Raw genomic sequence first — 16,671 nt, 5'->3', positions numbered from 1 at the left:
TCATCCTCACTCTTCCTTCTTACCCCAGACTCTTTCTATCCAGGGGAAGCGGATTTTGATAGCGAGTTGACTCTTGCTATCGGATCTGGTTCCCCCTCCCAATATAGCTTCCACAGCATTTCAAGGGTTAAAAACACTTGTATATGGCTTCTCTGACTGCTCTACTCTTTGTATCAATCATCCTCACTCTTCTTTCTTACCTCAGACTCTTTCTATCCAGGGGAAGCAGATTTTGATAGCGAGTTGACTCTTGCTATCAGATCTGGTTCCCCCTCCCAAAACAGCTTGCACGGTATTTCAGGGGTTAAAAAGACTTGTATATGGCTTCTCTGACTGCTCTACTCTTTGTATAAATCATCCCCATTCTTCCTTTTTACCCCAGACCCTTTCTGTCCAGGGGAAGCGGATTTTGATAGCAAGTTGACTATTGCTATCGAATCTGGTTCCCCCTCCCAAAATAGCTTCCACATCATTTCAAGGGTTAAAAACACTTGTATATGGCTTCTGTGACTGCTCTACTCTTTGTATAAATCATCCTCACTCTTCTTTCTTACCCCAGACCCTTTCTGTCCAGGGGAATCGGATTTTGATAGCAAGCTGACTATTGCTATCGAATCTGGTTCCCCCTCCCAAAATAGCTTCCACAGCATTTCAGGGGTTAAAAACACTTGTACATGGCTTCTCTGACTGTTCTACTCTTTGTATCAATCATCCTGACTCTTCTTTCTTACCCCAGACTTTTTCTATCCAGGGGAAGCGGATTTTGATAGCGAGTTGACTCTTGCTATCGGATCTGGTTCCCCCTCCCAATATAGCTTCCACAGCATTTCAAGGGTTAAAAACACTTGTATATGGCTTCTCTGACTGTTCTACTCTTTGTATCAATCATCCCCATTCTTCCTTCTTACCCCAGACTCTTTCTATCCAGGGGAAGCGGATTTTGATAGCAAGCTGACTATTGCTATCGGATCTGGTTCCCCCTCCCAAAACAGCTTGCACGGTATTTCAGGGGTTAAAAACACTTGTATATGGCTTCTCTGACTGCTCTACTCTTTGTATAAATCATCCTCACTCTTCTTTCTTACCCCAGACCCTTTCTGTCCAGGGGAAGCGGATTTTAATAGCAAGCTGACTATTGCTATCGAATCTGGTTCCCCCTCCCAAAATAGCTTCCACAGCATTTCAAGGGTTAAAAAGACTTGTATATGGCTTCTCTGACTGCTCTACTCTTTGTATAAATCATCCTCACTCTTCCTTCTTACCCCAGACTCTTTCTGTCCAGGGGAAGCGGATTTTGATAGCGAGTTGACTCTTGCTATCGGATCTGGTTCCCCCTCCCAATATAGCTTCCACAGCATTTCAAGGGTTAAAAACACTTGTATATGGCTTCTCTGACTGCTCTACTCTTTGCATCAATCATCCCCATTCTTCCTTCTTACCCCAGACTCTTTCTATCCAGGGGAAGCGGATTTTGATAGCGAGTTGACTCTTGCTATCGGATCTGGTTCCCCCTCCCAATATAGCTTCCACAGCATTTCAAGGGTTAAAAACACTTGTATATGGCTTCTCTGACTGCTCTACTCTTTGTATCAATCATCCCCATTCTTCCTTTTTACCCCAGACCCTTTCTGTCCAGGGGAAGCGGATTTTGATAGCAAGCTGACTTTTGCTATCAAATCTGGTTCCCCCTCCCAATATAGCTTCCACAGCATTTCAAGGGTTAAAAACACTTGTATATGGCTTCTCTGACTGCTCTACTCTTTGTATCAATCATCCCCATTCTTCCTTCTTACCCCAGACTCTTTCTATCCAGGGAAAGCGGATTTTGATAGCGAGTTGACATTTGCTATCAGATCTGGTTCCCCCTCCCAAAACAGCTTGCACGGTATTTCAGGGGTTAAAAAGACTTGTATATGGCTTCTCTGACTGCTCTACTCTTTGTATAAATCATCCTCACTCTTCCTTCTTACCCCAGACTCTTTCTGTCCAGGGGAAGCGGATTTTGATAGCGAGTTGACTCTTGCTATCGGATCTGGTTCCCCCTCCCAATATAGCTTCCACAGCATTTCAAGGGTTAAAAACACTTGTATATGGCTTCTCTGCTGCTCTACTCTTTGTATCAATCATCCTCACTCTTCCTTCTTACCCCAGACTCTTTCTATCCAGGGGAAGCGGATTTTGATAGCGAGTTGACTCTTGCTATCAGATCTGGTTCCCCCTCCCAAAACAGCTTGCACGGTATTTCAGGGGTTAAAAAGACTTGTATATGGCTTCTCTGACTGCTCTACTCTTTGTATAAATCATCCCCATTCTTCCTTTTTACCCCAGACCCTTTCTGTCCAGGGGAAGCGGATTTTGATAGCAAGTTGACTATTGCTATCGAATCTGGTTCCCCCTCCCAATATAGCTTCCACAGCATTTCAAGGGTTAAAAACACTTGTATATGGCTTCTCTGACTGCTCTACTCTTTGTATAAATCATCCTCACTCTTCTGTCTTACCCCAGACCCTTTCTGTCCAGGGGAAGCGGATTTTGATAGCGAGTTGACTCTTGCTATCGGATCTGGTTCCCCCTCCCAATATAGCTTCCACAGCATTTCAAGGGTTAAAAACACTTGTATATGGCTTCTCTGACTGCTCTACTCTTTGTATAAATCATCCTCACTCTTCCTTCTTACCCCAGACTCTTTCTGTCCAGGGGAAGCGGATTTTGATAGCGAGTTGACTCTTGCTATCGGATCTGGTTCCCCCTCCCAATATAGCTTCCACAGCATTTCAAGGGTTAAAAACACTTGTATATGGCTTCTCTGACTGCTCTACTCTTTGTATAAATCATCCTCACTCTTCTTTCTTACCCCAGACTCTTTCTATCCAGGGAAAGCGGATTTTGATAGCGAGTTGACTCTTGCTATCAGATCTGGTTCCCCCTCCCAAAACAGCTTGCACGGTATTTCAGGGGTTAAAAAGACTTGTATATGGCTTCTCTGACTGCTCTACTCTTTGTATAAATCATCCTCACTCTTCCTTCTTACCCCAGACCCTTTCTGTCCAGGGGAAGCGGATTTTGATAGCAAGCTGACTATTGCTATCGAATCTGGTTCCCCCTCCCAAAATAGCTTCCACAGCATTTCAAGGGTTAAAAACACTTGTATATGGCTTCTCTGACTGCTCTACTCTTTGTATCAATCATCCTCACTCTTCTTTCTTACCCCAGACCCTTTCTGTCCAGGGGAAGCGGATTTTGATAGCGAGTTGACTCTTGCTATCGGATCTGGTTCCCCCTCCCAATATAGCTTCCACAGCATTTCAAGGGTTAAAAACACTTGTATATGGCTTCTCTGACTGCTCTACTCTTTGTATCAATCATCCCCATTCTTCCTTCTTACCCCAGACTCTTTCTATCCAGGGGAAGCGGATTTTGATAGCGAGTTGACTCTTGCTATCGGATCTGGTTCCCCTCCCAATATAGCTTCCACAGCATTTCAAGGGTTAAAAACACTTGTATATGGCTTCTCTGACTGCTCTACTCTTTGTATAAATCATCCTCACTCTTCTTTCTTACCCCAGACCCTTTCTGTCCAGGGGAAGCGGATTTTGATAGCGAGTTGACTCTTGCTATCGGATCTGGTTCCCCCTCCCAATATAGCTTCCACAGCATTTCAAGGGTTAAAAACACTTGTATATGGCTTCTCTGACTGCTCTACTCTTTGTATCAATCATCCCCATTCTTCCTTCTTACCCCAGACCCTTTCTATCCAGGGAAAGCGGATTTTGATAGCGAGTTGACTCTTGCTATCAGATCTGGTTCCCCCTCCCAAAACAGCTTGCACGGTATTTCAGGGGTTAAAAAGACTTGTATATGGCTTCTCTGACTGCTCTACTCTTTGTATCAATCATCCTCACTCTTCTTTCTTACCCCAGACCCTTTCTGTCCAGGGGAAGCGGATTTTGATAGCGAGTTGACTCTTGCTATCGGATCTGGTTCCCCCTCCCAATATAGCTTCCACAGCATTTCAAGGGTTAAAAAGACTTGTATATGGCTTCTCTGACTGCTCTACTCTTTGTATCAATCATCCTCACTCTTCTTTCTTACCCCAGACTCTTTCTATCCAGGGGAAGCGGATTTTGATAGCGAGTTGACTCTTGCTATCAGATCTGGTTCCCCCTCCCAAAACAGCTTGCACGGTATTTCAGGGGTTAAAAAGACTTGTATATGGCTTCTCTGACTGCTCTACTCTTTGTATCAATCATCCTCACTCTTCTTTCTTACCCCAGACTCTTTCTATCCAGGGGAAGCGGATTTTGATAGCGAGTTGACTCTTGCTATCAGATCTGGTTCCCCCTCCCAAAACAGCTTGCACGGTATTTCAGGGGTTAAAAAGACTTGTATATGGCTTCTCTGACTGCTCTACTCTTTGTATCAATCATCCTTAGCCTTCCTTCTTACCCCAGACCCTTTCTGTCCAGGGGAAGCGGATTTTGATAGCAAGCTGACTATTGCTATCGAATCTGGTTCCCCCTCCCAAAATAGCTTCCACAGCATTTCAAGGGTTAAAAACACTTGTATATGGCTTCTCTGACTGCTCTACTCTTTGTATCAATCATCCTTAGCCTTCCTTCTTACCCCAGACCCTTTCTGTCCAGGGGAATCGGATTTTAATAGCAAGCTGACTATTGCTATCGAATCTGGTTCCCCCTCCCAAAATAGCTTCCACAGCATTTCAGGGGTTAAAAACACTTGTATATGGCTTCTCTGACTGCTCTACTCTTTGTATAAATCATCCTCACTCTTCCTTCTTACCCCAGACTCTTTCTATCCAGGGGAAGCGGATTTTGATAGCGAGTTGACTCTTGCTATCGGATCTGGTTCCCCCTCCCAATATAGCTTCCACAGCATTTCAGGGGTTAAAAAGACTTGTATATGGCTTCTCTGACTGCTCTACTCTTTGTATAAATCATCCTCACTCTTCCTTCTTACCCCAGACTCTTTCTATCCAGGGGAAGCGGATTTTGATAGCAAGCTGACTATTGCTATCGGATCTGGTTCCCCCTCCCAATATAGCTTCCACAGCATTTCAAGGGTTAAAAACACTTGTATATGGCTTCTCTGACTGCTCTACTCTTTGTATCAATCATCCCCATTCTTCCTTCTTACCCCAGACTCTTTCTATCCAGGGGAAGCGGATTTTGATAGCGAGTTGACATTTGCTATCAGATCTGGTTCCCCCTCCCAAAACAGCTTGCACGGTATTTCAGGGGTTAAAAACACTTGTATATGGCTTCTCTGACTGCTCTACTCTTTGTATCAATCATCCTCACTCTTCTTTCTTACCCCAGACTCTTTCTGTCCAGGGGAAGCGGATTTTGATAGCAAGCTGACTATTGCTATCGAATCTGGTTCCCCCTCCCAATATAGCTTCCACAGCATTTCAGGGGTTAAAAAGACTTGTATATGGCTTCTCTGACTGCTCTACTCTTTGTATCAATCATCCCCATTCTTCCTTCTTACCCCAGACTCTTTCTATCCAGGGGAAGCGGATTTTGATAGCGAGTTGACATTTGCTATCAGATCTGGTTCCCCCTCCCAAAACAGCTTGCACGGTATTTCAGGGGTTAAAAACACTTGTATATGGCTTCTCTGACTGCTCTACTCTTTGTATCAATCATCCCCATTCTTCCTTCTTACCCCAGACTCTTTCTATCCAGGGGAAGCGGATTTTGATAGCGAGTTGACATTTGCTATCAGATCTGGTTCCCCCTCCCAATATAGCTTCCACAGCATTTCAGGGGTTAAAAAGACTTGTATATGGCTTCTCTGACTGCTCTACTCTTTGTATAAATCATCCTCACTCTTCCTTCTTACCCCAGACTCTTTCTGTCCAGGGGAAGCGGATTTTGATAGCGAGTTGACTCTTGCTATCGGATCTGGTTCCCCCTCCCAATATAGCTTCCACAGCATTTCAAGGGTTAAAAACACTTGTATATGGCTTCTCTGACTGTTCTACTCTTTGTATCAATCATCCCCATTCTTCCTTCTTACCCCAGACTCTTTCTATCCAGGGGAAGCGGATTTTGATAGCGAGTTGACTCTTGCTATCAGATCTGGTTCCCCCTCCCAAAACAGCTTGCACGGTATTTCAAGGGTTAAAAAGACTTGTATATGTCTTCTCTGACTGTTCTACTCTTTGTATCAATCATCCTCACTCTTCCTTCTTACCCCAGACTCTTTCTATCCAGGGGAAGCGGATTTTGATAGCAAGCTGACTATTGCTATCGAATCTGGTTCCCCCTCCCAATATAGCTTCCACAGCATTTCAAGGGTTAAAAAGACTTGTATATGGCTTCTCTGACTGCTCTACTCTTTGTATAAATCATCCTCACTCTTCCTTCTTACCCCAGACTCTTTCTGTCCAGGGGAAGCGGATTTTGATAGCAAGCTGACTATTGCTATCGAATCTGGTTCCCCCTCCCAAAATAGCTTCCACATCATTTCAAGGGTTAAAAACACTTGTATATGGCTTCTCTGACTGCTCTACTCTTTGTATAAATCATCCCCATTCTTCCTTTTTACCCCAGACTCTTTCTGTCCAGGGGAAGCGGATTTTGATAGCAAGCTGACTATTGCTATCGAATCTGGTTCCCCCTCCCAAAATAGCTTCCACATCATTTCAAGGGTTAAAAACACTTGTATATGGCTTCTCTGACTGCTCTACTCTTTGTATAAATCATCCTCACTCTTCTTTCTTACCCCAGACCCTTTCTGTCCAGGGGAAGCAGATTTTGATAGCAAGCTGACTATTGCTATCGAATCTGGTTCCCCCTCCCAATATAGCTTCCACAGCATTTCAAGGGTTAAAAACACTTGTATATGGCTTCTCTGACTGCTCTACTCTTTGTATCAATCATCCCCATTCTTCCTTCTTACCCCAGACTCTTTCTATCCAGGGAAAGCGGATTTTGATAGCGAGTTGACTCTTGCTATCAGATCTGGTTCCCCCTCCCAAAACAGCTTGCACGGTATTTCAGGGGTTAAAAACACTTGTATATGGCTTCTCTGACTGCTCTACTCTTTGTATAAATCATCCCCATTCTTCCTTTTTACCCCAGACTCTTTCTGTCCAGGGGAAGCGGATTTTGATAGCGAGTTGACTCTTGCTATCAGATCTGGTTCCCCCTCCCAAAATAGCTTCCACATCATTTCAAGGGTTAAAAACACTTGTATATGGCTTCTCTGACTGCTCTACTCTTTGTATAAATCATCCTCACTCTTCTTTCTTACCCCAGACCCTTTCTGTCCAGGGGAAGCGGATTTTGATAGCAAGCTGACTATTGCTATCGAATCTGGTTCCCCCTCCCAATATAGCTTCCACAGCATTTCAAGGGTTAAAAACACTTGTATATGGCTTCCCTGACTGCTCTACTCTTTATATCAATCATCCTCACTCTTCTTTCTTACCCCAGACTCTTTCTATCCAGGGGAAGCGGATTTTGATAGCGAGTTGACTCTTGCTATCAGATCTGGTTCCCCCTCCCAAAACAGCTTGCACGGTATTTCAGGGGTTAAAAAGACTTGTATATGGCTTCTCTGACTGCTCTACTCTTTGTATAAATCATCCCCATTCTTCCTTTTTACCCCAGACTCTTTCTGTCCAGGGGAAGCGGATTTTGATAGCAAGCTGACTATTGCTATCGAATCTGGTTCCCCCTCCCAATATAGCTTCCACAGCATTTCAAGGGTTAAAAACACTTGTATATGGCTTCTCTGACTGCTCTACTCTTTGTATCAATCATCCCCATTCTTCCTTCTTACCCCAGACTCTTTCTATCCAGGGAAAGCGGATTTTGATAGCGAGTTGACTCTTGCTATCAGATCTGGTTCCCCCTCCCAAAACAGCTTGCACGGTATTTCAGGGTTAAAAAGACTTGTATATGGCTTCTCTGACTGCTCTACTCTTTGTATAAATCATCCTCACTCTTCTTTCTTACCCCAGACCCTTTCTGTCCAGGGGAAGCGGATTTTGATAGCAAGCTGACTATTGCTATCGAATCTGGTTCCCCCTCCCAATATAGCTTCCACAGCATTTCAAGGGTTAAAAACACTTGTATATGGCTTCTCTGACTGCTCTACTCTTTGTAAAAATCATCCTCACTCTTCTTTCTTACCCCAGACTCTTTCTGTCCAGGGGAAGCAGATTTTGATAGCAAGCTGACTATTGCTATCGAATCTGGTTCCCCCTCCCAATATAGCTTCCACAGCATTTCAAGGGTTAAAAACACTTGTATATGGCTTCTGTGACTGCTCTACTCTTTGTATCAATCATCCTTAGCCTTCCTTCTTACCCCAGACTCTTTCTGTCCAGGTGAAACGGATTCTGATAGCAAGCTGTCTGTGTGTTAAATTTGGTGTTATCGCTCTTACCTTCTCATTCTGGTCACTGGAAGTTCAACATGGCACCTCATGGCTAGGGATGAGCCGAACACCTCCCGGTTTGGTTCGCATTCAGAACATGCGAACAGGCAAAAAATTAGTGCGAACACCGTTAAAGTCTATGGGACACGAACATGAATAATCAAAAGTGCTCATTTTAAAGGCTTATATGCAAGTTATTGTCATAAGAAGTGTTTGGGGACTTGGGTCCTGCCCCTGGGGACATGTATCAATGCAAAAAAAGTTTTAAAAACTGACGTTTTTTCAGGAGCAGTGATTTTAATAATGCTTAAAGTGAAACAATAAAAGTGTAATATTCCTTTAAATTTCGTACCTGGGGGGTGTCTATAGTATGCCTTTAAAGTGGCGCATGTTTCCTGTGTTTAGAACAGTCTGACAGCAAAATGACATTTCTAAAGGAAAAAAAGTCATGTAAAACTACTATCGCTAGCGCCGGCTATGATGAACTGTCGGTCTGGCATACAGCATGGAATTTCCCCACAGGGGAACCCCGAACCAAAAATTAAAAAAAAAATGGTGTGGGGTCCCCCCAAAAATCCATTCCAGACCCTTATCCGAGCACGCAACCTGGCAGGCCGCAGGAAAAGAGGGGGGATGAGAGAGCGCCCCCCCCTCCTGAACCATACCAGGCCACATGCCCTCAACATTGGGAGGGTGCTTTGGGGTAGCCCCCCAAAGCACCTTGTCCCCATGTTGATGGGGAGAAGGGCCTCATCCCCACAACCCTTTCCCGGTGGTTTTGGGGGTCTGCGGGCGGGGGGCTTATCGGAATCTGGAAGCCCCCTTTAACAAGGGGACCCCCAGATCCCGCCCCCCCTGTGTGAATTGGTAATGGGGTACAAATGTACCCCTACCATTTCACAAAAAAAGTGTCAAAAAGGTTAAAAAACACAAAACAGTTTTTGACAAGTCCTTTATTAATTTCTTCTTCTTTCCGCTTCTTTCTTCTGGTCTTCCTTCGGTGTTCTTCTACTTCCTCCATCTTCTTCTTCTTCCTCTGCTCTTCTCGTCCCGCATCTTTCTCCGGCTTCTCCTCCGCTCCATCCGCACGATCCGCCTCAGTGGGAGTCTTCCGCTGTGTGACGCTTCGGTTCTTCTGACACTTCTTATATAATGGAGGGCGGGCATGTCCCCGCCCCCTCTGACAACACGGGGAAAGCCATAGGAAAGTCCCAGGAAGTCCCTGTGCGTCACCGGGTGGCCCCGCCCTTCGTTATGTAAGAAGTGTCAGAAGAACCGAAGCGTCATGCGGCAGAAGACTCCCACTGAGGCGGATCATGCGGACGGAGCGGAGAAGAAGCCGCAGGAAGATGCAGGACGAAAAGAGCGGAGGAAGAAGAAGATGGAGAAGAAGAAGATGGAGAAAAAGAAGAAGAAGATGGAGAAGAAGAAGATGGAGGAAGAAGAAAAAGAACACCGAAGGAAGACCAGACGAAAGAAGATGGAAGAAGAAGCGGAAAGAAGAAGAAACTAATAAAGGACTTGTCAAAAACCGTCTCATGCGTTTAACCTTTTTGACACTTTTTTTGTGAAATGGTAGTGGTACATTTTTACCCCATTACCAATTCACACGGGGGGGGGGCGGGATCTGGGGGTCCCCTTGTTAATGGGTGCTTCCAGATTCCGCTAAGCCCCCTGCCCGCAGACCCCCACAACCACCGGGCAAGGTTTGTGGGGATGAGGTCCTTCTCCCCAAAGCACCCTCCCAATGTTGATGGCATGTGGCCTGGTATGGTTAAGGAGGGGGGGCACTCTCTCGTTCCCCCCTCTTTTCCTGCGGCCTGCCAGGTTGCGTGCTCGGATAAGGGTCTGGTATGGATTTATGGGGGGACCCCACGCCTTTTTTTTTATTTTGGCGCAGGGTTCCCCTTAATATCCATACCAGACCTGAAGGGCCTGGTATGGAATTTAGGGGGACCCCCACGCAGTTTTTTTAAAAAATTTTAGTTCAACTTCCAGTGACCAGTATGAGAGAGTGAGAGCGATAATACCAAATTTAACACACAGTCAGCTTGCTACCAGAATCCATTCCCCCTGGACAGAAAGGGTCTGGTTTAAGAAAGAAGAGTGAGGATGATTGATACAAAGAGTAGAGCAGTCAGAGAAGCCATATACAAGTGTTTTTAACCCTTGAAATGCTGTGGAAGCTATTTTGGGAGGGGGAACCAGATTCGATAGCAATAGTCAGCTTGCTATCAAAATTCACTTCCCCTGGACAGAAAGGGTCTGGGGTAAGAAGGAAGAGTGAGGATGATTTATACAAAGAGTAGAGCAGTCAGAGAAGCCATATACAAGTGTTTTTAACCCCTGAAATGCCATTCAAGCTGTTTTGGGAGGGGGAACCAGATCCGATAGCAATAGTCAGCTTGCTATCAAAATCCGCTTTCCCTGGACAGAAAGGGTCTGGGGTAAGAAAGAAGAGTGAGGATGACTGATACAAAGAGTAGAGCAGTCAGAGAAGCCATATACAAGTGTTTTTAACCCTTGAAATGCTGTGGAAGCTATATTGGGAGGGGGAACCAGATCCGATAGCAAGAGTCAACTCGCTATCAAAATCCGCTTCCCCTGGATAGAAAGAGTCTGGGGTAAGAAGGAAGAATGGGGATGATTGATACAAAGAGTAGAGCAGTCAGGGAAGCCATATACAAGTATTTTTAACCCTTGAAATGCTGTGGAAGCTATATTGGGAGGGGGAACCAGATTCGATAGCAATAGTCAGCTTGCTATCAAAATCCGCTTCCCCTGGACAGAAAGGGTCTGGGGTAAGAAAGAAGAGTCAGGATGATTTTTACAAAGAGTAGAACAGTCAGAGAAGCCATATACAAGTGTTTTTAACCCTTGAAATGCTGTGGAAGCTATATTGGGAGGGGGAACCAGATTCGATAGCAATAGTCAGCTTGCTATCAAAATCCGCTTCCCCTGGACAGAAAGGGTCTGGGGTAAGAAAGAAGAGTGAGGATGATTTATACAAAGAGTAGAGCAGTCAGAGAAGCCATATACAAGTGTTTTTAACCCCTGAAATACCGTGCAAGCTGTTTTGGGAGGGGGAACCAGATCTGATAGCATGAGTCAGCTTGCTATCAAAATCCGCTTCCCCTGGACAGAAAGGGTCTGGGGTAAGAAAGAAGAGTGAGGATGATTTATACAAAGAGTAGAGCAGTCAGAGAAGCCATATACAAGTCTTTTTAACCCCTGAAATACCGTGCAAGCTGTTTTGGGAGGGGGAACCAGATCTGATAGCATGAGTCAGCTTGCTATCAAAATCCGCTTCCCCTGGACAGAAAGGGTCTGGGGTAAGAAAGAAGAGTGAGGATGATTTATACAAAGAGTAGAGCAGTCAGAGAAGCCATATACAAGTGTTTTTAACCCCTGAAATACCGTGCAAGCTGTTTTGGGAGGGGGAACCAGATCTGATAGCATGAGTCAGCTTGCTATCAAAATCCGCTTCCCCTGGATAGAAAGAGTCTGGGGTAAAAAGGAAGAATGGGGATGATTGATACAAAGAGTAGAGCAGTCAGAGAAGCCATATACAAGTGTTTTTAACCCTTGAAATGCTGTGGAAGCTATTTTGGGAGGGGGAACCAGATTCGATAGCAATAGTCAGCTTGCTATCAAAATCCGCTTCCCCTGGATAGAAAGGGTCTGGGGTAAGAAAGAAGAGTGAGGATGATTTATACAAAGAGTAGAGCAGTCAGAGAAGCCATATACAAGTGTTTTTAACCCTTGAAATGCTGTGGAAGCTATATTGGGAGGGGGAACCAGATTTGATAGCAAAAGTCAGCTTGCTATCAAAATCCGATTCCCCTGGACAGAAAGGGTCTGGGGTAAGAAGGAAGAGTGAGGATGATCAATACAAAGAGTAGAGCAGTCAGAGAAACAGATGTGCACAGTGGCTGTGTTTAAAGATTTTTTTTTTCCGATTTTTTCAGTTTGTTTGCGCCCCCCCCAAAAAATTTTCAGCACCATCTGCCACTGGGAGGGGGTAATAATAAATTAGATAAAATGAATAGAAGGTGTAACAATAATATAAAATAATAGAAGGATTAACAATGAATATAAAATAATAGGAGGTGTAATAATAAATAAAATAATAGGAGGGGCAATAAAAAAATTAGATAAAATAATAGGAAGAGATGATAATGATGACGTGTATACTGATAGATATATAATAGGTGGTAGGAATAATAATAATAATAATAATAATAATAGGGACTGTGGGGAGAATTTCCAGTGTTCAATAAATAATATTAAATAATAGGCGGGGATACTAATGAAGACGTAGGAGGGGTAAGAATAAATTAGACACATTAATATGAAGGGATAATAATGATGACATGTGTATAGTTTATATATATATATTTATTTATATTTTATTTATTTATATTATATATATATATATATATATATATATATAATATATATGTGTGTATGTGTATATATATATATATATATATATATATATATATATATCTATATATATATATATATATATATATGGAAGGAGTAATAATATTATATTTTATAAGGAGTGATAATATATACATATATAGGAGTGATAATATATACATATATAGGAGTGATAATATATACATATATAGGAGTGATAATATATACATATATATTTGTGTGGATGGACTAATAACATTGTACAGGGGACGCGCACGGGGGCGGGGACGGTAGAAGGATGATTAGCATTCGGGGAAGAGTAGGAGGAGCGGTAGTGCAGAGGGCTGGAGAGGCGGAGTTCCGATCTCCGCCGAGAGACAGGGGGAACAGATTTCGACGGGGAACCATTCTCGGCACAACAGGGGTCCCTAGGCAAGAGGAGAAGCGAAGAGCTACTCAGGAGGAAGCAAGACCCCATTAAAGGGACTCCTCAGGGTAAGAATGAAACAGACCAGGAGCCCAATAACAGAGCGCCCTCCACAGGAAGGAAGGAGAAAAGAGACTCAAAGAGCGCGCACCCCGAGGGGCCCAACGCTGCCGAGAGGGCGCACCCCGAGGGGCCCAACGCTGCCGAGAGGGCGCACCCCGAGGGGCCCAACGCTGCCGAGAGGGTGCACCCCGAGGGGCCCAACGCTGCCGAGAGGGCGCACCCCGAGGGGCCCAACGCTGCCGAGAGGGCGCACCCCGAGGGGCCCAACGCTGCCGAGAGGGCGCACCCCAAAGGGCCCAACGCTGCCGAGAGGGCGCACCCCAAAGGGCCCAACGCTGCCGAGAGGGCGCACCCCAAAGGGCCCAACGCTGCCGAGAGGGCGCACCCCAAGGGGCCCAACGCTGCCGAGAGCGCGCACCCCGAGGGGCCCAAAAGTGCCTCTCATTCTCCTAGAGGTGATGACGGTAGAAGCCTACGACCACGGAGAAGCCAGGACAGCTCCAGTGTTAACATAGTGGACAACCCGCAAGGAGCCACCTCTTCCCCCACCACTAATGCCTCCCTCAGCAGAGAGACCAGATCCAGCAAAGCTAAAAGCCAAGAGCAGCCTGGAGCCTCTGCTGCAGTAAGAGGACTGGGTGAAGGTGCAATCTCAAGCAAAGACAAAGCACGCCTTGCTGAGCCCAGCTCTGAAAAAACCCAAGGCTCTGAGGTCTCTATTGAGAGCAGCAGCCATGACAGTAGTCGGCGACCAAGGAGAAGCCGCGACGGCTCCAGCATTAACGAAGAGAACCGCTTCAGAGGAGCCGCTGCTGTAACTAATGCATCGCTGAAGAGAGAGACCAGATCCAGTGCAGGAAGAATGCAGGAGGGATCTGAAGCCTCCATGGCCATCAGAGGTAAAGATGCCATTTCAAGCAAAGCGATATTGGAAAATGTAGACCTTGTGGAGCCCAACTCTCAAAAACAAGAGAACCCTGAGGAGAGCAGCAGTCATAAAAGAAGCCATGAGGGCTCCGGCTTTAATGTAGAGGATGACCACAAAGGAGCCACCTCATCCACCGTAACTAGTACATTGTCTAGCAGAAAGACCAGAGCCAGCAGAGCAAAGGACATTGATGAACCTGGAGTCTCCATTGCGGTCGGGAGAGGAGGTGATGGTTTAGACTCAAGCCAGCAGAAGAATGAAAACAAAGCCAAGGCCAACTCTCAACAAGGGGAAGGATCTGAGGACCCTGGTGGGAGCAGCGGTCATAATAGAAGCTCACAACCAAAGGGAAACCTTAGTAGCACCAATGTTAATGTAGAGGACAGCCCCAGAGAAGCCGCTTTGTCCACTGCTACCAATGCTTCATTCACCAGAGAGACCAGATCCAGTAAAGCAATAAACTTTCAAGAGGAAAAAGGATCTGGGGACTCTGGGAGTAGCAGCCACAATAGAAGCTTACAAAGACTGAGGAGCCCTAAGGGCTCCAGCAGTAATGTACAGAACAGCTCCAGAGGACCCAGTTCTTCCACTGAAAGGTGTGATTTAATCAGCGGAGGCACCAGGGGACAAAAAGACTACGAGAAAGCTGGACTTTCCACTGCTGCCAATAAAAGGGACAGTGATACTCTTTCACCTTTAGTTAAAAGTGTAATGAGGCCCAGCAACCAAAGGGAGGAGACATTAGACATCTCTGGTGGGGTTAGAAGTCCGGGTAAAAACTTAAGACCAAGGAGAAGCTGTGATGGCTCTGGCATCAGTGGTGAGGCAATACGAGAAGGTTATGGTACACCTTCCAAAGAAAGGACTGGGAAAAGTGAACCTGTAACCCCGAGTGGGGATGTTTTGGGGAATCCTAGGGGGAACATCAGTCCCAGGAAAAACGTAACAAAAAATAAAAATCTCCAGGACCCTGTTGATGAGAGGCATCCTTCTAACTTGACCATGGAGAGCAATGCAGGAGAGGCTGCCAGAGACTATAAAGTGCACTGTTGTTCCAAGCAGTTGCTGCAGGAGGTGCTGGGGATGTGTACAGGAATCTGCAAAGAAATTGTGGATAGTCAGCAGTATCTGAATGAGGAACAGAAGCAGCAGCATCACAAGAACTTGGTCTGGGTGAGAAGTGTTTGGCTTTGGAACCTGAATTTCAGTAGAGATGTTATGAGAGGAAAAAAATAATTATATATAATATATATATATATATATATATATATATATATATATATATATATATTTTTTTTTTTTTTTTCGTTTAAGGGCCAGTTCACGCCATAGAAACGCATGCTTTTTCTGCATGTGCGTTTTTGATGCAGTCCAGTGCAATTGTTTTCCCCCTCTTTTTTTCTTAAACTTAAATAAGGACATGTGTGTTCCAGTGTGTTTTTGATGCTTTTTACAGCGTTCCAGTTTAGTCCAGTGCAGGAAAAATGCAGCATGTTCTACTAGTTTTTTTTTTTTGTTCTGGAACTGCAAGCACTGGTGTGAACTATGCCATTAAAGATCATATAACCTACTTTCCATGCGTTTTTGATGCAGAAAAAAATGCACTGGACTGCTTGTGGTGTGAACTGGCCTTTAAGTGCTTGCTGCATGCCCACCGTCAAATGACAGCAGGGTGGCTCTCGTTCTGGAACGGTGTCCCAGAATGGCCACTCTCGCGCACCCGCAGAGCGGCAGCCGCGCAGTGTTTCTGGGACATGGCGCGACCCTGATCTCTGTAAAGAGACCATGTGATCGCCTCTGTCCAATCACAGCCGGTCACATGTAAACACGGAGATGCCGGTAATAGACTCTCCTCGCCTCACACTGACAGTGTGTGGCGAGGAGAGACGATCAGCGGCATCTCCACGCAGGACATCTAGGAATGTAATCAGGGCACTGATCATCAGTGCCCTGATTACAATATAGCAATATAGTGTCACCAATCAGTGCCCACCAATGGCAGCAATCAGTGCCCACCACTGCCCACAAAGGGCCACCAATCAGTGCCCATTAGCGATGCCAGTCATTGCTGGCAATCAATGCCCATAAGTACCACCCATCCGTGCCGTCTATTAGTGCCCACCAGTGCCACCTAATCAGTGCCCATAAGTGCCACCTCATCGATGCCCACCAGTTCAGCCTATCTGAGTGCACATCAGTGAAGGCGAAAAATTAGTTACAAAATTTACTGACAGAAAAAAAGTAAAAAAAAAAACATTTTTTCAAAATTTTTGGTCTTCTTTTTTTTTTCTTGTAAAAAATAAAAAAACCCAGCAGTGATTAACCACTTGCCGACCATCCACCGCAGTTGTACTGTGGCAGAATGGCACCGCTGGTGGTTGCGATCACTGTCGGGCTCCCGCAATCGCTCGGGACACAC

General features: G+C 45.2%; 1 protein-coding gene across 5 annotated transcripts in view; it reads left to right on the top strand.

The window, feature by feature from the left end:
* KHK (ketohexokinase) overlaps positions 1-16,671 on the top strand; it is a 213,405-nt gene that overhangs the window by 135,473 nt on the left and 61,261 nt on the right. Inside the window, exon 1 of one of the 5 annotated variants that reach the window (XM_073624742.1) lies at positions 13,110-15,425. The exons of the other annotated variants lie outside the window; for them this stretch is intronic. Within the exon in view, the coding sequence (XP_073480843.1) occupies positions 14,187-15,425 (1,239 nt within the window). The 5' untranslated portion in view covers positions 13,110-14,186. Of the gene's footprint in view, positions 1-13,109; positions 15,426-16,671 lie in introns of those variants that run through there. 5 annotated transcript variants of the gene reach the window in all.

Source organism: Aquarana catesbeiana, linkage group LG04 (assembly GCF_042186555.1).
Source record: "Aquarana catesbeiana isolate 2022-GZ linkage group LG04, ASM4218655v1, whole genome shotgun sequence".
NCBI classification, from domain to species: Eukaryota; Metazoa; Chordata; class Amphibia; order Anura; family Ranidae; genus Aquarana; species Aquarana catesbeiana.
This window is presented reverse-complemented; position numbering and strand designations above follow the sequence as displayed.